Here is an 18040-nt window from a genome sequence, read left to right on the forward strand (position 1 = left end):
CAATAAAATCCATTTTTCTGGAAGTTTTCAAAATGTTTCTTTAGTAGTTTTTGAAAACAAAGGTTTGAATCAAACGGTGTATCACCTGAACCAATACATATACACCGCAAAAACCCACTTCCTTAAAAAAACAAAAAAAACAAACTTATATTCCCTTGTATTTAACAAGCGCTTTACAAAAATCTACTAGAAATGAGTGAAATTATCTGCCAGTGGGTCAAGTCAATTTCTTGTAATAAAAAAAAAAATAGCTAGCTGAAAATAAGCTTAACAAACTTATTTTAAGCAAAATATTCGTATATTTAATCCTAAAAAATAAACTTGTCAGAAATGTTCCTAATTCAAGAATATTGTTCAAAACGTTATCTGTTTTGTCTGTTGGAATTTGCCCCCCCGGCCAAGACGCACGGAAAACGGCAACAGCCAAACAAAGTGGTGCTCTGCTGCTTCACGCTTCTGTGCGCCGCCCGGGAGGGCGGATATTCCGCGCGTTCTCCTCTTATGTTAACCCTTTGTACTGACTCCATGTTCCAAAAGTTTGAAGAAGACTCACCGAAAGCAGGTTGACAATTTATTCGTTGACAATGGTCAAAAAACAAGGCAAAAACAGACGACAGAGGGACAATTCTGGATACAAAACAAGGCTACATAGAAAATGTTTCCGAGCAGCAAATCTGTGTTATCTCAGTGTCCAGTGTTTTTTAAGTCCGTGGTGGAGTATGCCGGGCCGAAGGTGTGTCGGGGCGTTGCTTTTGGGACCTTCCCTCCGTGGCTGGTTTTGAGCGGTCTAGGTTCGTGCGCGGATGGGACGTGGTTGCCACGGCGACCGACGCTGGTCTTGACGTCCCAAGCGCCCGCTATCAACTTTGCTATCCGGGCTCACGCTGCATGCTTTAGGACAAAGTGCGCTGGTCTTTGTCCTTGTTTGTTGTCCGTGGAACAGATTGCCAGAGTTTGTGCATCAATCTTGCTCGTGACGCACACGTTGGGCTTCTGTGATAAGATGGCTTTGTGTATCTATTCTGCTTCTGAGGCTGCTGAGGAAGCTGATGTCCAAATTTGTGCAAATGGATGTGATCAGGAAAGCTGAGGATATCCTAGATGTTGATTACAGGAACAAGGAGAACTGGCATGACACAGGCAACATAGCAGTATCACATAATGCCAGACAATACATGGAGCAAGTTGAAGACTATCTCTGATGCCACCAAAAAGAGGTTCTTTGACAGTGTAGTTAATTTTTACACAAGTGTTGTGACCAAAATGACCTTGAAAAAAAAAGGTTGCATTTTGTCTTAGCGATTGTCGCGCGCGCGCGTGTCATCGGGGTTGGCAAACAGAAATCTCCCTATTTGCAATTTCTACAACTTAACAGGTATGGTTTTGGGTTAAAATGCCCAACTTATGTTTTGCCTGAGAACGTGGATTTCACCCCAATCCTCCGTATTTATGCCCAAAAAATAGTGCCTGGAGCCTCCATGGTGGAAGTTTTAGTGGTGCTCTCATGAAAAATATTTCATTCTGCATGTTCATTTACGGTTTATCGCTGTACTTTTATCCAAACATGCTGAAAAACAACGATAATGGGTCGCGCCAACAGCCAGACAGGTTCACGCTCGTCATGCTGCCTCAACGTGCCCCATTTCGGTCATTAAAACCCAAACTTAAGTTTTTCCAGAATCAAGTCAACAGGATGATATCATGATACTCTTTCCCAGAGGCAGAGCTGGCGGCATTGGAGAATGAGTCGGGAGCCTGTTGCGGGGTATCGAATTTCAAACTACGGAATGCTAGAAGGGCCAAAATTTATCGCGCAAAGCGGGGTTGCGTGATGCCGTTAGTAAATAGTTTAACTGAAAGCTTCGTTAAAAATGTGTATTATGACCGGCCAAAACGTAAGGCCGGCCTACCGGGAACTGTCCCGGTTCTCCCGATTAGCCACTCCGGGCCTGGTACTGTGCGATTGCCTGCTGTTGTGATGTTGATGGTAACGGCGCGCACGCACGAGGTGCAGTGCATCGTAAAAATTCTACGCTTCATCTTAGTTATGGATTTTTAAAAAACTTTGTCACGGATATAATTTAGGTTGCACTGAGATGTTCTTGAAAATTAAAACCACGGTGAAAAAATTCCAGACTTACGACAGCTAATTTAATACTTTTAATACCTTTAATAATGGAAAACTAAATTCAATGCCTTTTTAATACTTTTAATAACCCGCCGGTACCCTGCTTATTCACCCATTCATTATAACTTACATTTTCACATTATAATATATGTTCACATAATTTAAAGAGACTAATCGAACTATTTGCCACACCAAACGACCTCGTGACATTCCCTCACTTCAATCGAGTCAGTCAACAAAATGAATAAATACACCGGGAACGTTTCAAGTTTTCGTCAATTGTTAGATGATTTTGAAAAACCTTTATTTCAGGTTAGGGTTTTAAGGTTCTCGTACAAAACAACATTAGATCCACTTATTTACATGAAGAAGTGAAAATGATCATGTGTAAAACATTGATGTCAAAATTAGCAAAACCATAAGTTAACACTTCACAGGGTACTGATTGAATTCATTGGCTGCATTGGACGTTTCTCAAAGTCCAATCCTTTTGGTCAGGCACTCCCAATCAAATCTATTGGACATCTACTAGTGTCAAACACATTTCAATTCATGCCAGAAAAATACTGTCAGCAGTTTGGTAGCAGCGTCATAGACCTGCACCTTGAACTCCACTTCCTTGTAGTGGAGTCGCTGCACGCCAACCTTCTCGTGCGATACAGCTTTGCCTGTAGCGCCGACACCCAGCGATCTTGCAGTCATCGGACAGTAGGTCGGACCGAACAAAATCTGAAGGAAGACCAAATGGGCTCAACATCTTCTAATAATTATGAACACTTGGAATGACTCGCCCATCCTTACGCCAGGGATCAAAAGTTCTTAGCTGTACAATTAAGATCTGAAGAAAGACACAAAGAATCAGAATTGAACGTGAATAAACACTCTATAAGGCGACATTTTTTTTAATCCTACCTGACGGTCATCAGGCCATAGCTGGGATCCTGTTGAACATCCATTAAGACCCTCTTTCCTTCTTCTCCCAATGGATTGCACACGAGGATTAGCTGTTGAAGATGGGAGGGGTTTAACTTGAGAGCCTCGGCCAATGACACGCATCCTTTATTGGTGATCTTGCACCATGACAGCCTGCAATAAATAAGATAATTGATTATTTTGCTTCGTCGAACGATCCACGGAAGATTTTAATTGGAGGAGCTGCTTACTCAAGGATTTGTAAGATGCAGTGTTGGCTGGCCAGTCCTTTTGAGAGGATCTCGACCCCCTCGTCAGACAAATCGTTGTGGCTCAGGCGCAGCTCTTGAAGATGGGAGCGATTAAACTTGAGAGCCTCAGCCAATGAAATACATCCTCGCTTCGTGATGTTGCAATTTGAGAGACTGCAACAAGTGAGATAATTGCTTGATATTAGGAAAGAACCTGGTTCAAGTTATGAAGGTTCTCCTGAAAGTAACTTTGTGTCTTTCTTTACTTTGGCTAATAATATCAGCAATTCTTTTGAATCATCGACCCCTGTTCTGCCAGACCAGCATTCTTTATCAGAACAGCGTACCAACCCATATGCCTGTCTGACAACTACGTCCATCGTGTGAGCGTGCTAAATCACAACTGCCCTTTCTTTTCCCCCTATGTTGGATCTCAGTGCCGCATTCGAAACGGCAGTGGCGCCTCCAGAAATTTTTCATAGACGTGGCCAGATGGGACCACTTAAAACCTTGGGGTGGCCAAAACTAAAAGCCATAATTTCAGGTTTTCATTATATTATTGCAGTAAAAAGGTCAGGGGAAAACTATCAGAAAGACTTAAGGACACGACTACTGATATACTTTGGTGTATTGTGTAATATTTGATGTTAGAAATGATTTAATGTGCATATTTCATAACTGTCCAGTCAACATTTTGAGTTCCACAACAATTCTGTTTTATTGTGTTATGTATACATGAGGCATAAGGTGTACATTTAACTAGGGCTGTCAAACGATTAAAATTTTTAATCGAGTTAATCACAGCTTAAATATTAATTAATCGTAATTAATCGCAATTCAAACCATCTCTAAAATGTGCCGTATTTTTCTGTTAATTATTGTTGGAATGGAAAGATAAGACACAAGACGGATATATACATTCAACATACGGTATACATAAGGACTGTATTTGTTTATTATAAGAATAAATCCACAAGATGGCATTAACATTATTAACTGTCTTTCTGTGAAAGGGATCCACGGATAGAAAGACTTGGAATTCTTAAAGGATAAATGTGAGTTTGTATATTGTGACTAAATATTGCCATCTAGTGTATTTGTTGAGCTTTCAGTAAATGATACTGTAGCGACTTAACTGTTCTGCCCAAATGCATTGATGGGAAGTGGTGCAACCATGACTGTGTGTGGTGGCTGCAAATGCTATATCTTCTCTGCGTTGGGTACACTACAGGGTTTTAAGAAAAAGTTCAACTCCATGACAAAGCTTTTGCCAATTAAAAGCACGGCCCCAATGAATACTTGTATCTACTCTACTCACTTGACACAGCCTCTTATCTCTGTATATAAGTAAAACGGCGCCATTGTAGACTGTTTGTGGCAATGCGTGAATGAGTCGTACCGCGAATGTGTTAATTGCGATAAATATTTTCACGTGATTAATTTAAAAAAAATTAATTACCGCCTGTTAATGCGATAAATTTGACAGCCCTACATTTATCAAAACAAAATAAATGCATTCATTTGGGATGAAATGCATAACTGACGCTACAACAATCTAACGATATACTGGCAAGCGGGTGGCCAGTGGGGTGGCCAACCAATTTATAGGGGTGGCCGCGGCCACCCCTGGCCACCCCCTGGTGGCGCCACTGCGACACGGTTGATCACAACATACTACCCGGCGGATTGGAATGGTGGGTAGGGCTCACTGACACTGTTCGTCAATGGTTCACATCTTCTTTACATGATAGGGATTTTTTTGTGTCAATTGGAAATCACCATTCAGAACGAATCAAATTCACACGTGGGGTCCCTAAAGGGTCCATTCTTGGACCACTTTTATTTAACATCTACCGTGGGGCAAATAAGTATTTACTCAACCACCAATTGGGCAAGTTCTCCTACTTGAAAAGTTTAGAGAGGCCTGTAACTGTCAACATGGGTAAACCTCAACCATGAGAGACAGAATGTGGAAAAAACAAAAACACAAAATCACATTGTTTGATTTTTAAAGAATTTCCAAATTAGAGTGGAAAATAAGTATTTGGTCACCTACAAACAAGCAAGATTTCTGGCTGTCAAAGAGGTCTAACTTCTTCTGACGAGGCTCCACTCGTTACCTGTATTAATGGCACCTGTTTTAACCCATTATCGGTATAAAAGACACCTGTCCACAACCTCAGTCAGTCACACTCCTAACTTCACTATGGCCAATACCAAAGAGCTGTTGAAGGACACCAGAGACAAAATTGTAGACCTGCACCAGGCTGGGAAGACTGAATCTGCAAAAGGTAAAATGCTTGGTGTAAAAAATCAACTGTGGGAGCAATTATTAGAAAATGGATGACATACAAGACCACTGATAATCTCCCTCGATCTGGGGCTCCATGCAAGATCTCACCCCGTGGCGTCAAAATGATAACAAGAATGTTGAGCAAAAATCCCAGAACCACATGGGGGGACCTAGTGAATGACCTACAGAGAGCTGGGACCACAGTAACAAAGGCGACTATCAGTAACACAATGCGCCGTCAGGGACTCAAATCCCGCACTTCCAGACCTGTCCCCCTGCTGAAGCCAGTCAACGTCCAGACCCGTCTGCGGTTCGCTAGAGAGCATTTGGATGATCCAGAAGAGGACTGGAAGAATGTGTTATGGTCAGATGAAACCAAAATAAAACATTTTGGTAGAAACACATATTCACATGTTAGGAGGAGAAATAATACCGAATTGCATCCGAAGAACACCATACAAACTGTGAAGCATGGGGTGGAAACATGCTTTGGGCCTGTTTTTCTGCAAAGGGACCAGGATGACTGATCTGTGTTAAGGAAAGAATGAATGGGGCCATGTATCGAGACATTTTGAGTGAAAATCTTCTTCCATCAGCAAGGGCATTGAAGATGAGACGTGGCTGGGTCTTTCAGCATGACAATGATCCCAAACACACAGGCAGGGCAACAATGGAGAGGCTTCGTAAGAAGCATTTCAAGGTCCTGGAGTGGCCTAGCCAGTCTCCAGATCTCAACCCCATAGAAAATCTGTGGAGGGAGTTGAAAGTCCATGTTGCCCAACGACAGCCCCAAAACATCACTGCTCTAGAGGAGATCTGCATGGAGGAATGGGCCAAAATACCAGCAACAGTGTGTGAAATGCTTGTCAAGAGTTTCAGAAAACGTTTGGCCTCCGTTTTTGCCAACAAAGTGTACATCACAAAGTACTGAGATGAACTTTTGGTATTGACCAAATACTTATTTTCCACCATGATTTGCAAATAAATTCTTTAAAAATCAAACAATGTAATTTTCCTTTTTTTGTTTTTTTTCCCCACATTTTGTCTCTCGTGGTTGAGATTTACCCATGTTGACAATTACAGGCCTCTCTAATATTCTCAAGTGGGAAAACTTGCACATTTAGTGCTTGACTAAATACTTATTTGCCCCAATGTATTTAGACTGTAGAATCTAGACTGTTATACATTCATATCTATTAAAAAAATCGGATTTAAGCATTTATTCACAAGAATTTTCAATGTAAAAGGCTCTTTGTTTTCATAAGGCGGCCGCCGCATTGGCTTACAGACTAGCCTCATACTTTGACATATTTACTTAAAATGAATGATAACTAGCAGGTTTTTTGCTTTTAACCAAGAATCTAGACTGTTTTAATATCTAGAAAAATATCAGGGATTTAAGCAATTATCTACAAGAACTTTCAACGTAAATAGCTCTTTGTCTGTGTTTCCACTCGGGCTGTTTTGACGGCCACGCCAAAATTGCAGGTCCCCTAGAAATCGGCCCCACACCCAGTCAATATATAATGAAGTCCATGGCGCATACACGTGCAGACACGATGTATGCCCATTCGATGAGTATCCTGCTACATTTTGGACACCAGAACCACAGAAGACTTCTAACTGCAAGAGCGCCTTACTTGAGGACCTGTAAGATGCAGTGTGGGCTGGCCAGTCCTTTCGAGAGGATGTCAACCCCGTCGTCCGACAGATTGTTGTAGCTCAGGTCCAGCTCTTGAAGATGGGAGGGGTTCAACTTGAGAGCCTCCGCCAATGAAACGCATCCTCTCTTCGTGATCGAGCAGTGTTCCAGTCTGCAATAAATGAGATAATGGCCTCAAGTCAGGAAAGTAACCTGGCAGCAGGGGTCGCGTTAACCGAATATTTTCCGTCGTTGACCGATTTTTTAAAACGGTGAGGGAAAAAACTGATGTCCAGCCGTCATTTTGACAGGTTGCAATTCACACCCCAGACCACAGTGTGGCGAGTGGGCATATTAATTAGCTATTGTCTCTCTTGATGCATGACGTCGTTGGCTTTACTCTGAAAAATGTCAAGGCAACTGAGTGTCGAAGTTTCTTCAAAAAGCCTCAAAACGACGATGGTGTTGATAAAAGAGGTGAAAAAACGGACTGCACAAGCTGGCACGCAATTCAAGTCCATGCACACCAGGAGGAAGACTGCGTTCAGGCCACAGCAGGTGAACTATTAATTTCATTGTTCCATACCTACCTGGGCCACAGTCAGCTGTTTTTGTCACTGCGGAGAAAAAGTTACATATTCATCTGCTTGATGTGTGATGGCATGATGTGGATTCTCTGGTAAGCTTGTTCGGACAGAATATTAATTTGAATGAAAACTAAATACTAGTGATGGGACGAAATGGGCCGAGGTTCCGAAGCTTGTGTCGAGTAATGGGAGGGGTGTTTCCACGAAGCTTGTAGCGAGGCGCGCATCATTTCGGCAGAACCTGGAAATGATGTCGTGAGAAGCCTCGCCGGCCGGCTGAATCTGATGAACACTTCAGAAGCGATCCGACGTTCGGCGCGCATTGCAAACACAGTAGGCTACATACATTGGTTGCAAAACGCAATGTCGATCGCCTGTTATCTCACATTTTGTGCATTTCGGGCTCCTGTACTTGTTACATGATCTGTGCGCAACAGTGCAATTTTTTTTCGAGCCTTGTCCTTTGCTTGCGATGGAAACTGCGCAAAAAAAGCGACCCTCCCCTGTATGGGAACATTTTCATTTGATTGCTTTCAATAAGGTAAGGGAAAAGAACTACATTAATACAAATGTGAGTGTGTGTACCTATCTGAACTAAACATCAACAATCCATTAGTGTACTGGGAGGCACAAAAGAATACCTACCCAAATTTATATAAAATGGCACTCACATTTATCTGCACCCCAGCTTCATCTGTGCCTTGTGAAAGAATATTTTCTAAAGCTGGTGAAATATTGTCCAAAAAAAGAAACCGTTTAAAGCCAGCCACTGTGGGAAAGCTATTATTTCTCAACAAAAACGAATGACAAATTATCCTTAGCACTTGTTGTATTTTGTTCACATACTAAATTACTAACATAAGCACATTCATATCTTTGTCATAATCAAATAACCATTGAATTCTTAACAATGTTGACCACTTGGGCTTGTAGACCAGGGGTCTCCAACCCAGTCCTCAACTGTGGGTCCTGGTTTTTGTTCCAGCTGATCCAGCAGAGACAGTTGAACCAATGAGGCTTCTGCTAAAACAAGCCACACCTGACTGCAATCAACTGATTGCACTTGTAAAACACCAGAATGGGGGAAAAAGTGTTGTCATCTTGTTTGGTAAGAATGAAATCTTGCACCCACAGTGGGCCTTAGTGGAATAGGTTGGGGACCCCTGTTGTAGACCACTTGATGGCGCCATAGAGTAAATGAAGCACAATGAAGCTTTGCTACATGTGCAAACTGATTGGCTGCAAAGCTTCATTGCTTCATGAGGCTTCATTTGGCCATCACTACTAAATACTGTTGAAGTGGTATGCAACGTTAAGAGTCTTGTTAGCTCGAATTGCTGTGTCCAACCGCTGTAGCTCTGCTGCTCTCTGAACTCTATTCACGCCGCAACGCACGCGGCTCTTAAATGTCTCTGTCACGTGACTGTGTCGTAGCCGGTAACGCGCTCGGCCAAGTGGACACACAATTACGGAAGGTGAATTATGCCAAACAAAGGGTCACCACAATGTCATTATCATCATTTTAAAAATTTAAGTGACTGGTAAAAATAGATTATGACCGGATTTTTATGAACCTGTCAGTCAAAATGACAGACAACGAAAGAGTCTAGCGCAACCTCTGCCTGGCAGTGTTGTTTTTGGCAGCCGTTCTGATATTCCTTTTAATCTTAATCTTTTGGACGATAATACTTAATAGGCTTAGTCATATTTTAGTCATCTCAAAAAGTGTTTGTCTTCGTCTAGTTGCTGTTGATGAAAGCTCATGACTAATTTAGTTTTATTCGACGTTTACTCAAATTGTTTTCATCTGTAAAATTAAAAAAAAAAAAAAAAAATACTCCCAAAAATAAATAAACAAAGGTTTTCAACTAATTTGAATGAACATTGACACACGGGCATATATTGTAGTCTGCGAGGACGACACCAATTTGGTGATAATACACACTCGGCAGGAAAATGTACATTATTATCAATTAATTATACCCACCTGGAAGCCACGTACTGTACTTTAAAAAGTTTTTAGAGAGTTAAAGAGGACACATTCCATTAGCATTAGCCTAATGATAACGCGAATGCTATGCTAATGCTACAAGTTAGATTTAGTGTGTGATGATCACTCAGCACAGACCTTTAAAGGCTGAAGCAACATTGCATATTCTCTTTGGCAAAGGAAAACAAATCTTACCGTGTGTACAAGCTCAGAGACTGGAGAGCAGCAGGACGTCACAAGAGTGACACAACAAAACACTGCTACGATACAGGCTAACCACACATAAAATGTCAAACATTGTGAACATGTGACAGAAACTGTTGTGCATTTTCCTTTCGTTTTCGTCTTGTCAGACGAAAACTGGCATTAGTCTCATTACATTTTGGTCCCCTAAAACACGTTTTTAACTCGTTATTGTCTCAAAATAACAGCAGTGATTCTTTTGATTGGTCGACCGGCACCACAGAAGATTGTGAAAAGGAGGAGATCCTTACTCAAGGACTTTTATGATGCAGTGTGGGCTGGCCAGTCCTTTTGAAAGGATCTCGACCCCTTCGTCTGACAATTCGTTGTTGCTCAGGCGCATCTCTTGAAGTTGCGAGGGATGTAACTTGAGAGCCCCAGCCAATGATACGCATCCTCGCGCCGTGATCCCGCAGTGGTCCAGCCTGCAACAAATGAGATAGTTGCCTGAAGTAAGGAAGGGAACCTGGTTAAAGTGATGAATGTTCTACTGAAAGTAGCGTTTTGTCTGTCGTTTCCTTGGCTTATAACAGCTGTAATTCTTTCGATTGGTCGACAAGAACCATAAAAAAGATTTCTAATTGGGGGAGCTCCTTACACGAGGACTTGTAAGAGGCAGTGTGGGCTGGCCAGTCCTTTGGAGAGGATCTCGACCCCCTCGTCCGACAGATTGTTAAGGGTCAGAACCAGTTGCCTAAGGTTGGACGGAGCGCTGAGAAGGGATGCCAGCAGGTGACAACTGTGTTTGTTCAGGTCACAATTGAATAGCCTGGAATACACAAGCAGGAGGAAGTGGTAAGCGAGCTAAACCTAACATTTGCTGACTTTAGTTTGGTACTTTGAGATTTTTAAAAGTAGTACCTCCACTTACATATGTCTGTACATACAGAATTTTTAGGTTAAGACACACCTCAATGGGAAAATATTGCATATTGTTACGAAATAAATTTCAGGATACTGTTGGAATATGACCTTTTAGCCAGAATACCGGAATCACGTCACCCGAACCACTGAGCTAGCTCAATTCCAACGACCAGGGCCGGCGGAAATCCAGACAACCCGACCAAAAGGCCAAACTCCACGCCTTCACCTTAGTTTTAACCCCTTGTTAACCCAATTTCAAAATCTGGAAAAAGGCTTCAAAACACAAGCTGACAATTTATGTCAAGTCAACAGCAATCATGCATACTTTACTGAAAGTAACATACAGTACTTATAGAGGTTTTTCACGTGATGTCACTGCACTTCCACCAAAAAGAGTCCCATCTTGGACCTGACGCCATGCTTGTCGCTTGTATACACGCCATAGCTTTGCAAGGCTATGCTTAAACTTTTAAGTGGCGATCTGCTTTCAAATTAGATACACTGGGACAAAATAGGAAATTGTGCAGTACTGCATAGCATTTGGCTGCACAAATGTGCGTTAAAATTAGAAGAATCTGCCCTCTTACTAGAACCCAAAAGAGAAGACGCGATGTGAAGAGTGGCTGGCTGCCATCAAACCGGGAAACTTCTTCCCAACTGACGGTTCGGGGCTCTGTAGCACCCGTTTCAAAGGAGGTATACAAATTTATTATTATCATTTTGAATTATGCTAACGTTTGAGTGTGTTTGGCCGCTAGGCTAAGCTACCACTGAGCTAGGGAAGACGCTTCAAGAGGAAAGCCTCGCACGGAGAGAAATAAAATCTGACTAAGAATGGCTTTGATCTTAAGCAGTGCTTCTCAACCTGGGTTCGATCGAACGGCAGGGGTTCAGTGAGTAAGTCTAAGGGATTCGGCGAAGGTAAAGAAATTCAAAACCCTATTTTCGTATGCTGATTAAATCTGGGCAAAGTGGCTTTTTGGCCAGGTTTTGGATTGTTTTGCTCCCAATTTACAGGCTTAATTAATTACTTTTACGGCTAGTCCCTGATATGATTGGAGAAGAAACTGGTTTGCACAGTGGAAAGTTAACTCGCACTTAGTATGAGGGAATACAACGGACCAATTGGCGGCGTGGTCTCAAAATTTGAACCGTTTATAAAACATGCTGTCAAAATTAGAAGAATTTTGAACAGGAATTAGCAAAATTATTAGCTTTCTAGCCGAGATATTTTGTTTTTGAATTTGAAAAAAATTATCCAATTCAGAAGGGTTCGGTGAATCCACATGTGAAACTTGTGGGATTCGATACCGTTAGCAACGTTAAGAACTACTGATCTAAACTGACGCATACGCTCGATTGTTGTATTGTACAGTGGGGCAAATAAGTATTTAGTCAACCAGTAATTGCGCAAGTTCTCCCGCTTGAAAATATTAGAGGCCTGTAATTGTCAACATGGGTAAACCTCAACCATGAGAGACAGAATGTGGGAAAAAAATCTTCTTTTAAAGTATTTGCAAATCATGGTGGAAAATAAGTTTTTCATCAATACCAAAAGTTCATCTCAATACTTTGTTATGTACCCTTTGTTGGCAATAACGGAGGCCAAATGTTTTCTGTAACTCTTCACAGGCTTTTCACACAATGTTGCTTGTATTTTGGCCCATTCCTCCATGCAGATCTACTCAAGAGCATTGATGTTTTGGGGCTGTCGTTGGGCAACACTGACTTTCAACTCCCTCCAAAGATTTTCTATGGGGTTGAGATCTGGAGACTGGCTAGGCCACTCCAGAACCTTGAAATGTTCTTACGAAGCTACTCCTTAGTTGCCCTTGCTGTGTGTTTGGGATCATTGTCATGCTGAAAGACCCAGCCACGTCTCATTTTCAATGCCCTTGCTGATGGAAGGAGATTTTCACTCAAAATCTCTTGATACATGGCCCCATTCATTCTTTCCTTTACACAGATCAGTCGTCCTGGTCCCTTTGCAGAAAAACAGCCCCAAAGCATGATGTTTCCACCCCCATTCTTCACAGTGAGTATGGTGTTCTTCGGATGCAATTCAGTATTCTTTCTCCTTCAAACACGAGAACCTGTGTTTATACCATAAAGTTCTATTTTGGTTTCATCTGACCATAACAGATTCTCCCAGTCCTTTTCTGGATCATCCAAATGCTCTCTAGAGAACCGCAGGCAGGCCTGGACGTGGACTTTCTTCAGCAGGGGGACACGTCTGCCAGTGCAGGATTTGAGTCCCTGGCGGCGCATTGTGTTACTGATAGTAGCCTTTGTTACTGTGGTCCCAGCTCTCTGTAGGTCATTCACTAGGTCCCCCGTGTGGTTCTGGGATTTTTGCTCACTGTTCTTGTTATCATTTTGACGCCACTGGGTGAGATCTTGCATGGAGCTCCAGATCGAGGAAGATTATCAGTGGTCTTATATGTCTTCCATTTTCTGATAATTGCTCCCACAGTTGATTTCTTTACACCAATCGTTTTATCTATTGCAGATTCAGTCTTCCCAGCCTGGTGCAGGTCTACAATTTTGTCTCTGGTGTCCTTCGACAGCTCTTCGGTCTTGGCCATAGTGCAGTTTGGAGTGTGACTGACTGAGATTGTGGATGGTTGTGTATTTTATACCGATAATGAGTTAAAACAGGTGCCATTAATGCAGGTAACAAGTGGAGCCTCGTTAGAAGACGTTAGACCTCGTTGACAGCCAGAAATCTTAATTGTTTGTAGGTGACCAAATACTTATTTTCCACTCTAATTTGGAAATAAATTCTTTAAAAATCAAACAATGTGATTATTATTTTTTTCCACATTCTGTCTCTCATGGTTGAGGTTTACCCATGTTTACAATTACAGGCCTCTCTACTCTTTTCAAGTAGGAGAACTTGCACAATTGGTGGTTGACTAAATACTTATTTGCCCCACTATAATCCACAAACCTATGTGCATTTATCCTGTTTTTATTTCATCATTGTATTTATTCATTGCAGGACTGAAAAGTAACTATCCTCTGTCACCCGATTACGTGCCATACTACAAAGAAACTAAAGACGGGTGTATTGCACACCTTCAACCGATGCTAGTAAATAAAGAAACGCAGGCGGGAGACGGTGGCCGTTCCTAATGCCCCTATTGTAAAAAATATTTGTATATTTTCTTCCTGGCTTTCAACAGCCATTCCTGATAGCTAGCTATCAATGTTCTTGAGAGCATATCAACATTAGTTGCTGGTAATAATGTGGCTTATTTTGAACCATTAACCTTATTTTCTAATTAACTTTTCGGTTACGGCGTAAAGTATTGTCAAATGTTTCGCCCTCCGGTACAATTGCGTGGCATGTCCTCCCAGTCCCCGACTGGAAGTACCCCGTCCGCCAATTCAGAGGTGTGCCCCCCGCAGAACGCAGCCAGCAGCAGCTAACTTTACGGTTTACATTAAATGATGCTGGGCTGCTACTGAGGCGTGTAAACCCAGTAATAGTGGCAACCACTAGAGGCCACCACAACTCGGATTAGTCAATATGTATTAAGGAACAACACATGAGCAAGCTATCCAGTACCATGATAATGATCCTGATTATTTGATTCAGGTTTTTTGGAGGAGGGAGACGTGAATAACAGACTGGAGTTGGTGACCCCTGCCGTAGGAAGTCTTTTCTGCTAGCAATGTATTTTATATACATTCTACTTACGAAATTTTCAAGTTAAGAAACTACTTCCAGATCCAGTCAATAGAATAGAGGTGGAGGTACCACTGTATATTTGCAAAACACAACGATGAATAAAACAAACAGGGCAAATCACAAAACCCAATGACAAATCTGAAAACCAATCGTTTAATAGATATTATGCATATGACGCACGCTCTTGTGCTCGCTGTGACGCAACCTCCATTTGTTCTGGATGTCGTCAACAAGACATTCGTCTCGATGAGTAGATTGTTCCTTTTTTTTATTCAAGATTATAACTTGGAATTTGTGGTTGTTGCTGGGATTTTCTTTTATTGTCTATTTTGTGACTTTTGTTTTGAGATTTGCAGTTGTTTAGTTTTTTGTAGAGATGTCCCGATCGATCGGCATCCCGATCGATGGGGTCCGATCACGTCATTTTCAAAGTATCGGAATCGGCAAAAAAATATCGGACATGCCTTTTTTAAATATATGTATATATTTTTTAATTAAATCGTTTTCTAATTGTATTTAACGTTACAGACATAATATGTTACACTCATCCAGAGTCTTTAGTTTTGGCTTAAGGTAGGGTTATCCAATTTATCCCGATAATGGCGGTAATTAATGTTTTGTATTAATGTAACGCAATTAATGCATGCGCTGCATGACCCACTCACGCCTTGTCGCGCTCAATCTGTAATGGCGCCGTTTTACCTATATAGAGAGCTAAAAGGCAGCGTAAAATGAGTAGAGTGAAATTTGGAAGCCTTTGTAGCCTTTTTTTAATTGGCTTAAGCCTTACAATCCCTCTCCCTACGATTAGAAATATCGTGGGAAGCAATGTGGGGAAGCAAGGTAGTAATTGATCTTTTTCTTAACACCCTATGTTATTTCCCAACACAGAGAAGATATATCAATTGGTAGCACTACGCACAGTCATGGTTCCACTTCCCATCATGCATTTGGGCATGGCTACAGTATCATTTACTGAAAGCTCAACAAATACACTAGATGGCAATATTTAGTCACAATATACAAAGTCACAAGTCTTTCTATCCGTGGATCCCTCTCACAGAAAGAATGTTAATAATCATAATCAACAAATACAGTACTTATATACTGTATGAGGAATGTATATATTCGTCCGAGTTTTATTCATTTTTTTCTTAATGCATTGCCAAAATGTGTATGATCGGGAAAAATTATAGGGAATAATTGGAAATGAATCGGGAGCAAAAAAAAAAAAAGGCAATCAGATCGGGAAATATCGGGATCGGCAGACACTCAAACTAAAACGATCGGTATCGGATCAGGAGCAAAAAAACCTGATCGGAACAACCCTAGTTTTTTGTTTTGTCAATGTGTTTTGTGACTTTTTGCACTTGTATTTGGATTTGCCATTGTGCTTTTGGATTTTTCGCACTATAGGAAGACATGTACACACGTACACCGATTTTTCAGAGGCCTTGACAACCACCAACAGCTTCTCAAGCGCCAAAGGCGATGGGTCGTATTTCCTCAGGTCAAAGGACTTCATGGTTTCCTCGTCTGTCAGTAAGAAGAAGGCCAGAGCCGACCACATTTCATTTGTCATTGGAATCCAGGACAGAGATCTGTACCCAATTTCCTCCTGTATGTGCTTCAGCAAAGAGTCGTCCTTCAGCTCGTTTAAGCAGTAGAACAAGTTGACGTTCTTCTCTGGAGTGTTCCGTCTGATCGTTTTCTTGATCAACTTGACTGTCTTTGACTTGCTTTGCCTAAAGTCTCGAGGAACCTTCAGCAGTTCCCCCAAGAGTTCCTGGTTGCAGGGCAAGGAGAGGCCAAAGAGGAAGCGAACGAACAGATCCAGGTTTCCTTCACACTCTGAGGCTCTTTGCAGAGCTGACCGATGGACCTCAGTGATTTTCCAATCACCTTCAACTTCTTCTTCTTCTTCACTTTCTGGTGCCAAGTCTGAATCAGCCAGTACGTTCTTGTTGTCGTGGAAGAGGCTCATCATCACGTAGAATGCAGCCAGATACTCCTGGATGGTCAGATGGACGAACTGAAACATCTTGCCCTGTTGGTTTCTTCTGAGCGGGCGGACCTCCTTCAGCACCTCGGTAAATATTCCGCAGTGTTTTGCGGCTTGGCTATAATCAAAGCCGCTTTCCACCAGCTGCTTCTCGAAGAAGATCTGTTGGTTACTCATGGTGTGGTCAAAGGCCAGCTTTGCTAGCGCTTTCACGTAATGGATGTACTCTGTCATCTGTCTCTCATTGGACTTTTCAAATTGGTTCAAAGCATACTCTGACAACATGTCGGTCAGCGTTGTGGGAAGCTCTTCCTCGTTCTCTTTGTCCAAATGATCTTGAAGAACTGTGGCGGTGAGCCAGCAGAAGATAGGCAGGTGGCACATGATGAAGATGGTGCGAGATTTCCGAATGTGCTTTGTGACGCGCTCTTCATTTGGGAATCTTTTCCTGAAGTACTCCAGCCTCTGGGAATCGCTGAATCCTTTCACCTCTGTTCTGCTGTCGATGAGGTTGGAGGGGATATCATGGGCCGTCGTGGGCCGCGTGGTGATCCAAACCCGGGCGCACGGAAGCAGGTTCCTCTTGATGAGGTGCGCCAGGAGCACCTCCAGGGGGCAGGCCTGCGTCACGTCCATGTCTACTTTCATCTCATTTTTCAAGTCGATTTTGAAGTTGCACTCATCCAGTCCGTCAAAGACAAACAAGATCTTGATCCCGCTGCTTTCGTAGTCCCGCTTCCCAGACGTCTGCAGGTTGGCAAATATCTCGTTCAGAGTCTCCTCGCTCATGTGCCTGCTCTCGCAAACGTAGCGTCGAATGAGCTCTGCCAGCGTAAAGCTTTTCCCTTTGTCTGTGTTCAATTCGCGGAAGGTGAAGGGAAATATGAAGTGTATGTCCTGGTTTGTATTCCCGCTGGCCCAGTCCCACACAAACTTTTGAAGCAGGAAGGTTTTTCCGATTCCCGCGAAGCCGACGGTGAGCAGCGTGCGTATCGGTCGCTGCTTCCCGTCAGGGCTTTGGAAGATGTCGCATGGCAGGATAGACTCCTTGGCCGCCGTGGCACAGGTCTCCATCTGAAGGACCTCGTGCCGTTTGTCCGGGCTGACGTCAGCCCCGTAGGTGATGTCCAGGTCCGAGTAGACGTCCGCCAGAGGCTGCTGCTGCTTCCAGCGCTCGGTGTTGCCCTCGGGAACAAAGCTGTATGAACTCCGCATGTTACCTTGCAGGTCTACCTTCAATCTGGCAATCTGATCTTCATCATGGACGGAGAAGACGGCGCCTGCAGGAAAACAGCAGTGACCCGTTATGGACAAAAAAACAACAGCACCAAATTAGTCTACCCAAAATTTCATGCAGAATGGGTAAGAGATTCAGGACAACTCATTTTTCCTCATCTAATGGCTGACTTCCACAGTTGTTAGGACACCGGTGTT

General features: G+C 42.5%; 1 protein-coding gene across 1 annotated transcript in view; it reads right to left on the reverse strand.

Moving 5' to 3' along the window:
- Positions 1-553: 553 nt before the first annotated feature.
- LOC130904278 (uncharacterized) overlaps positions 554-18040 on the reverse strand; it is a 59621-nt gene continuing 42134 nt past the window's right edge. Inside the window, exons 19-25 of the mRNA XM_057831850.1 lie at positions 16041-17886; positions 10645-10815; positions 10298-10471; positions 7225-7398; positions 3292-3465; positions 3041-3214; positions 554-2966 (exon numbers count right to left, since the gene is read on the reverse strand). Coding sequence (XP_057687833.1) covers positions 2960-2966; positions 3041-3214; positions 3292-3465; positions 7225-7398; positions 10298-10471; positions 10645-10815; positions 16041-17886 — 2720 coding nt within the window. The 3' untranslated portion in view covers positions 554-2959. The remainder of the gene's footprint in view (positions 2967-3040; positions 3215-3291; positions 3466-7224; positions 7399-10297; positions 10472-10644; positions 10816-16040; positions 17887-18040) is intronic.

This window comes from Corythoichthys intestinalis, chromosome 1 (genome assembly GCF_030265065.1).
Source record: "Corythoichthys intestinalis isolate RoL2023-P3 chromosome 1, ASM3026506v1, whole genome shotgun sequence".
Lineage (NCBI taxonomy): Eukaryota > Metazoa > Chordata > Actinopteri > Syngnathiformes > Syngnathidae > Corythoichthys > Corythoichthys intestinalis.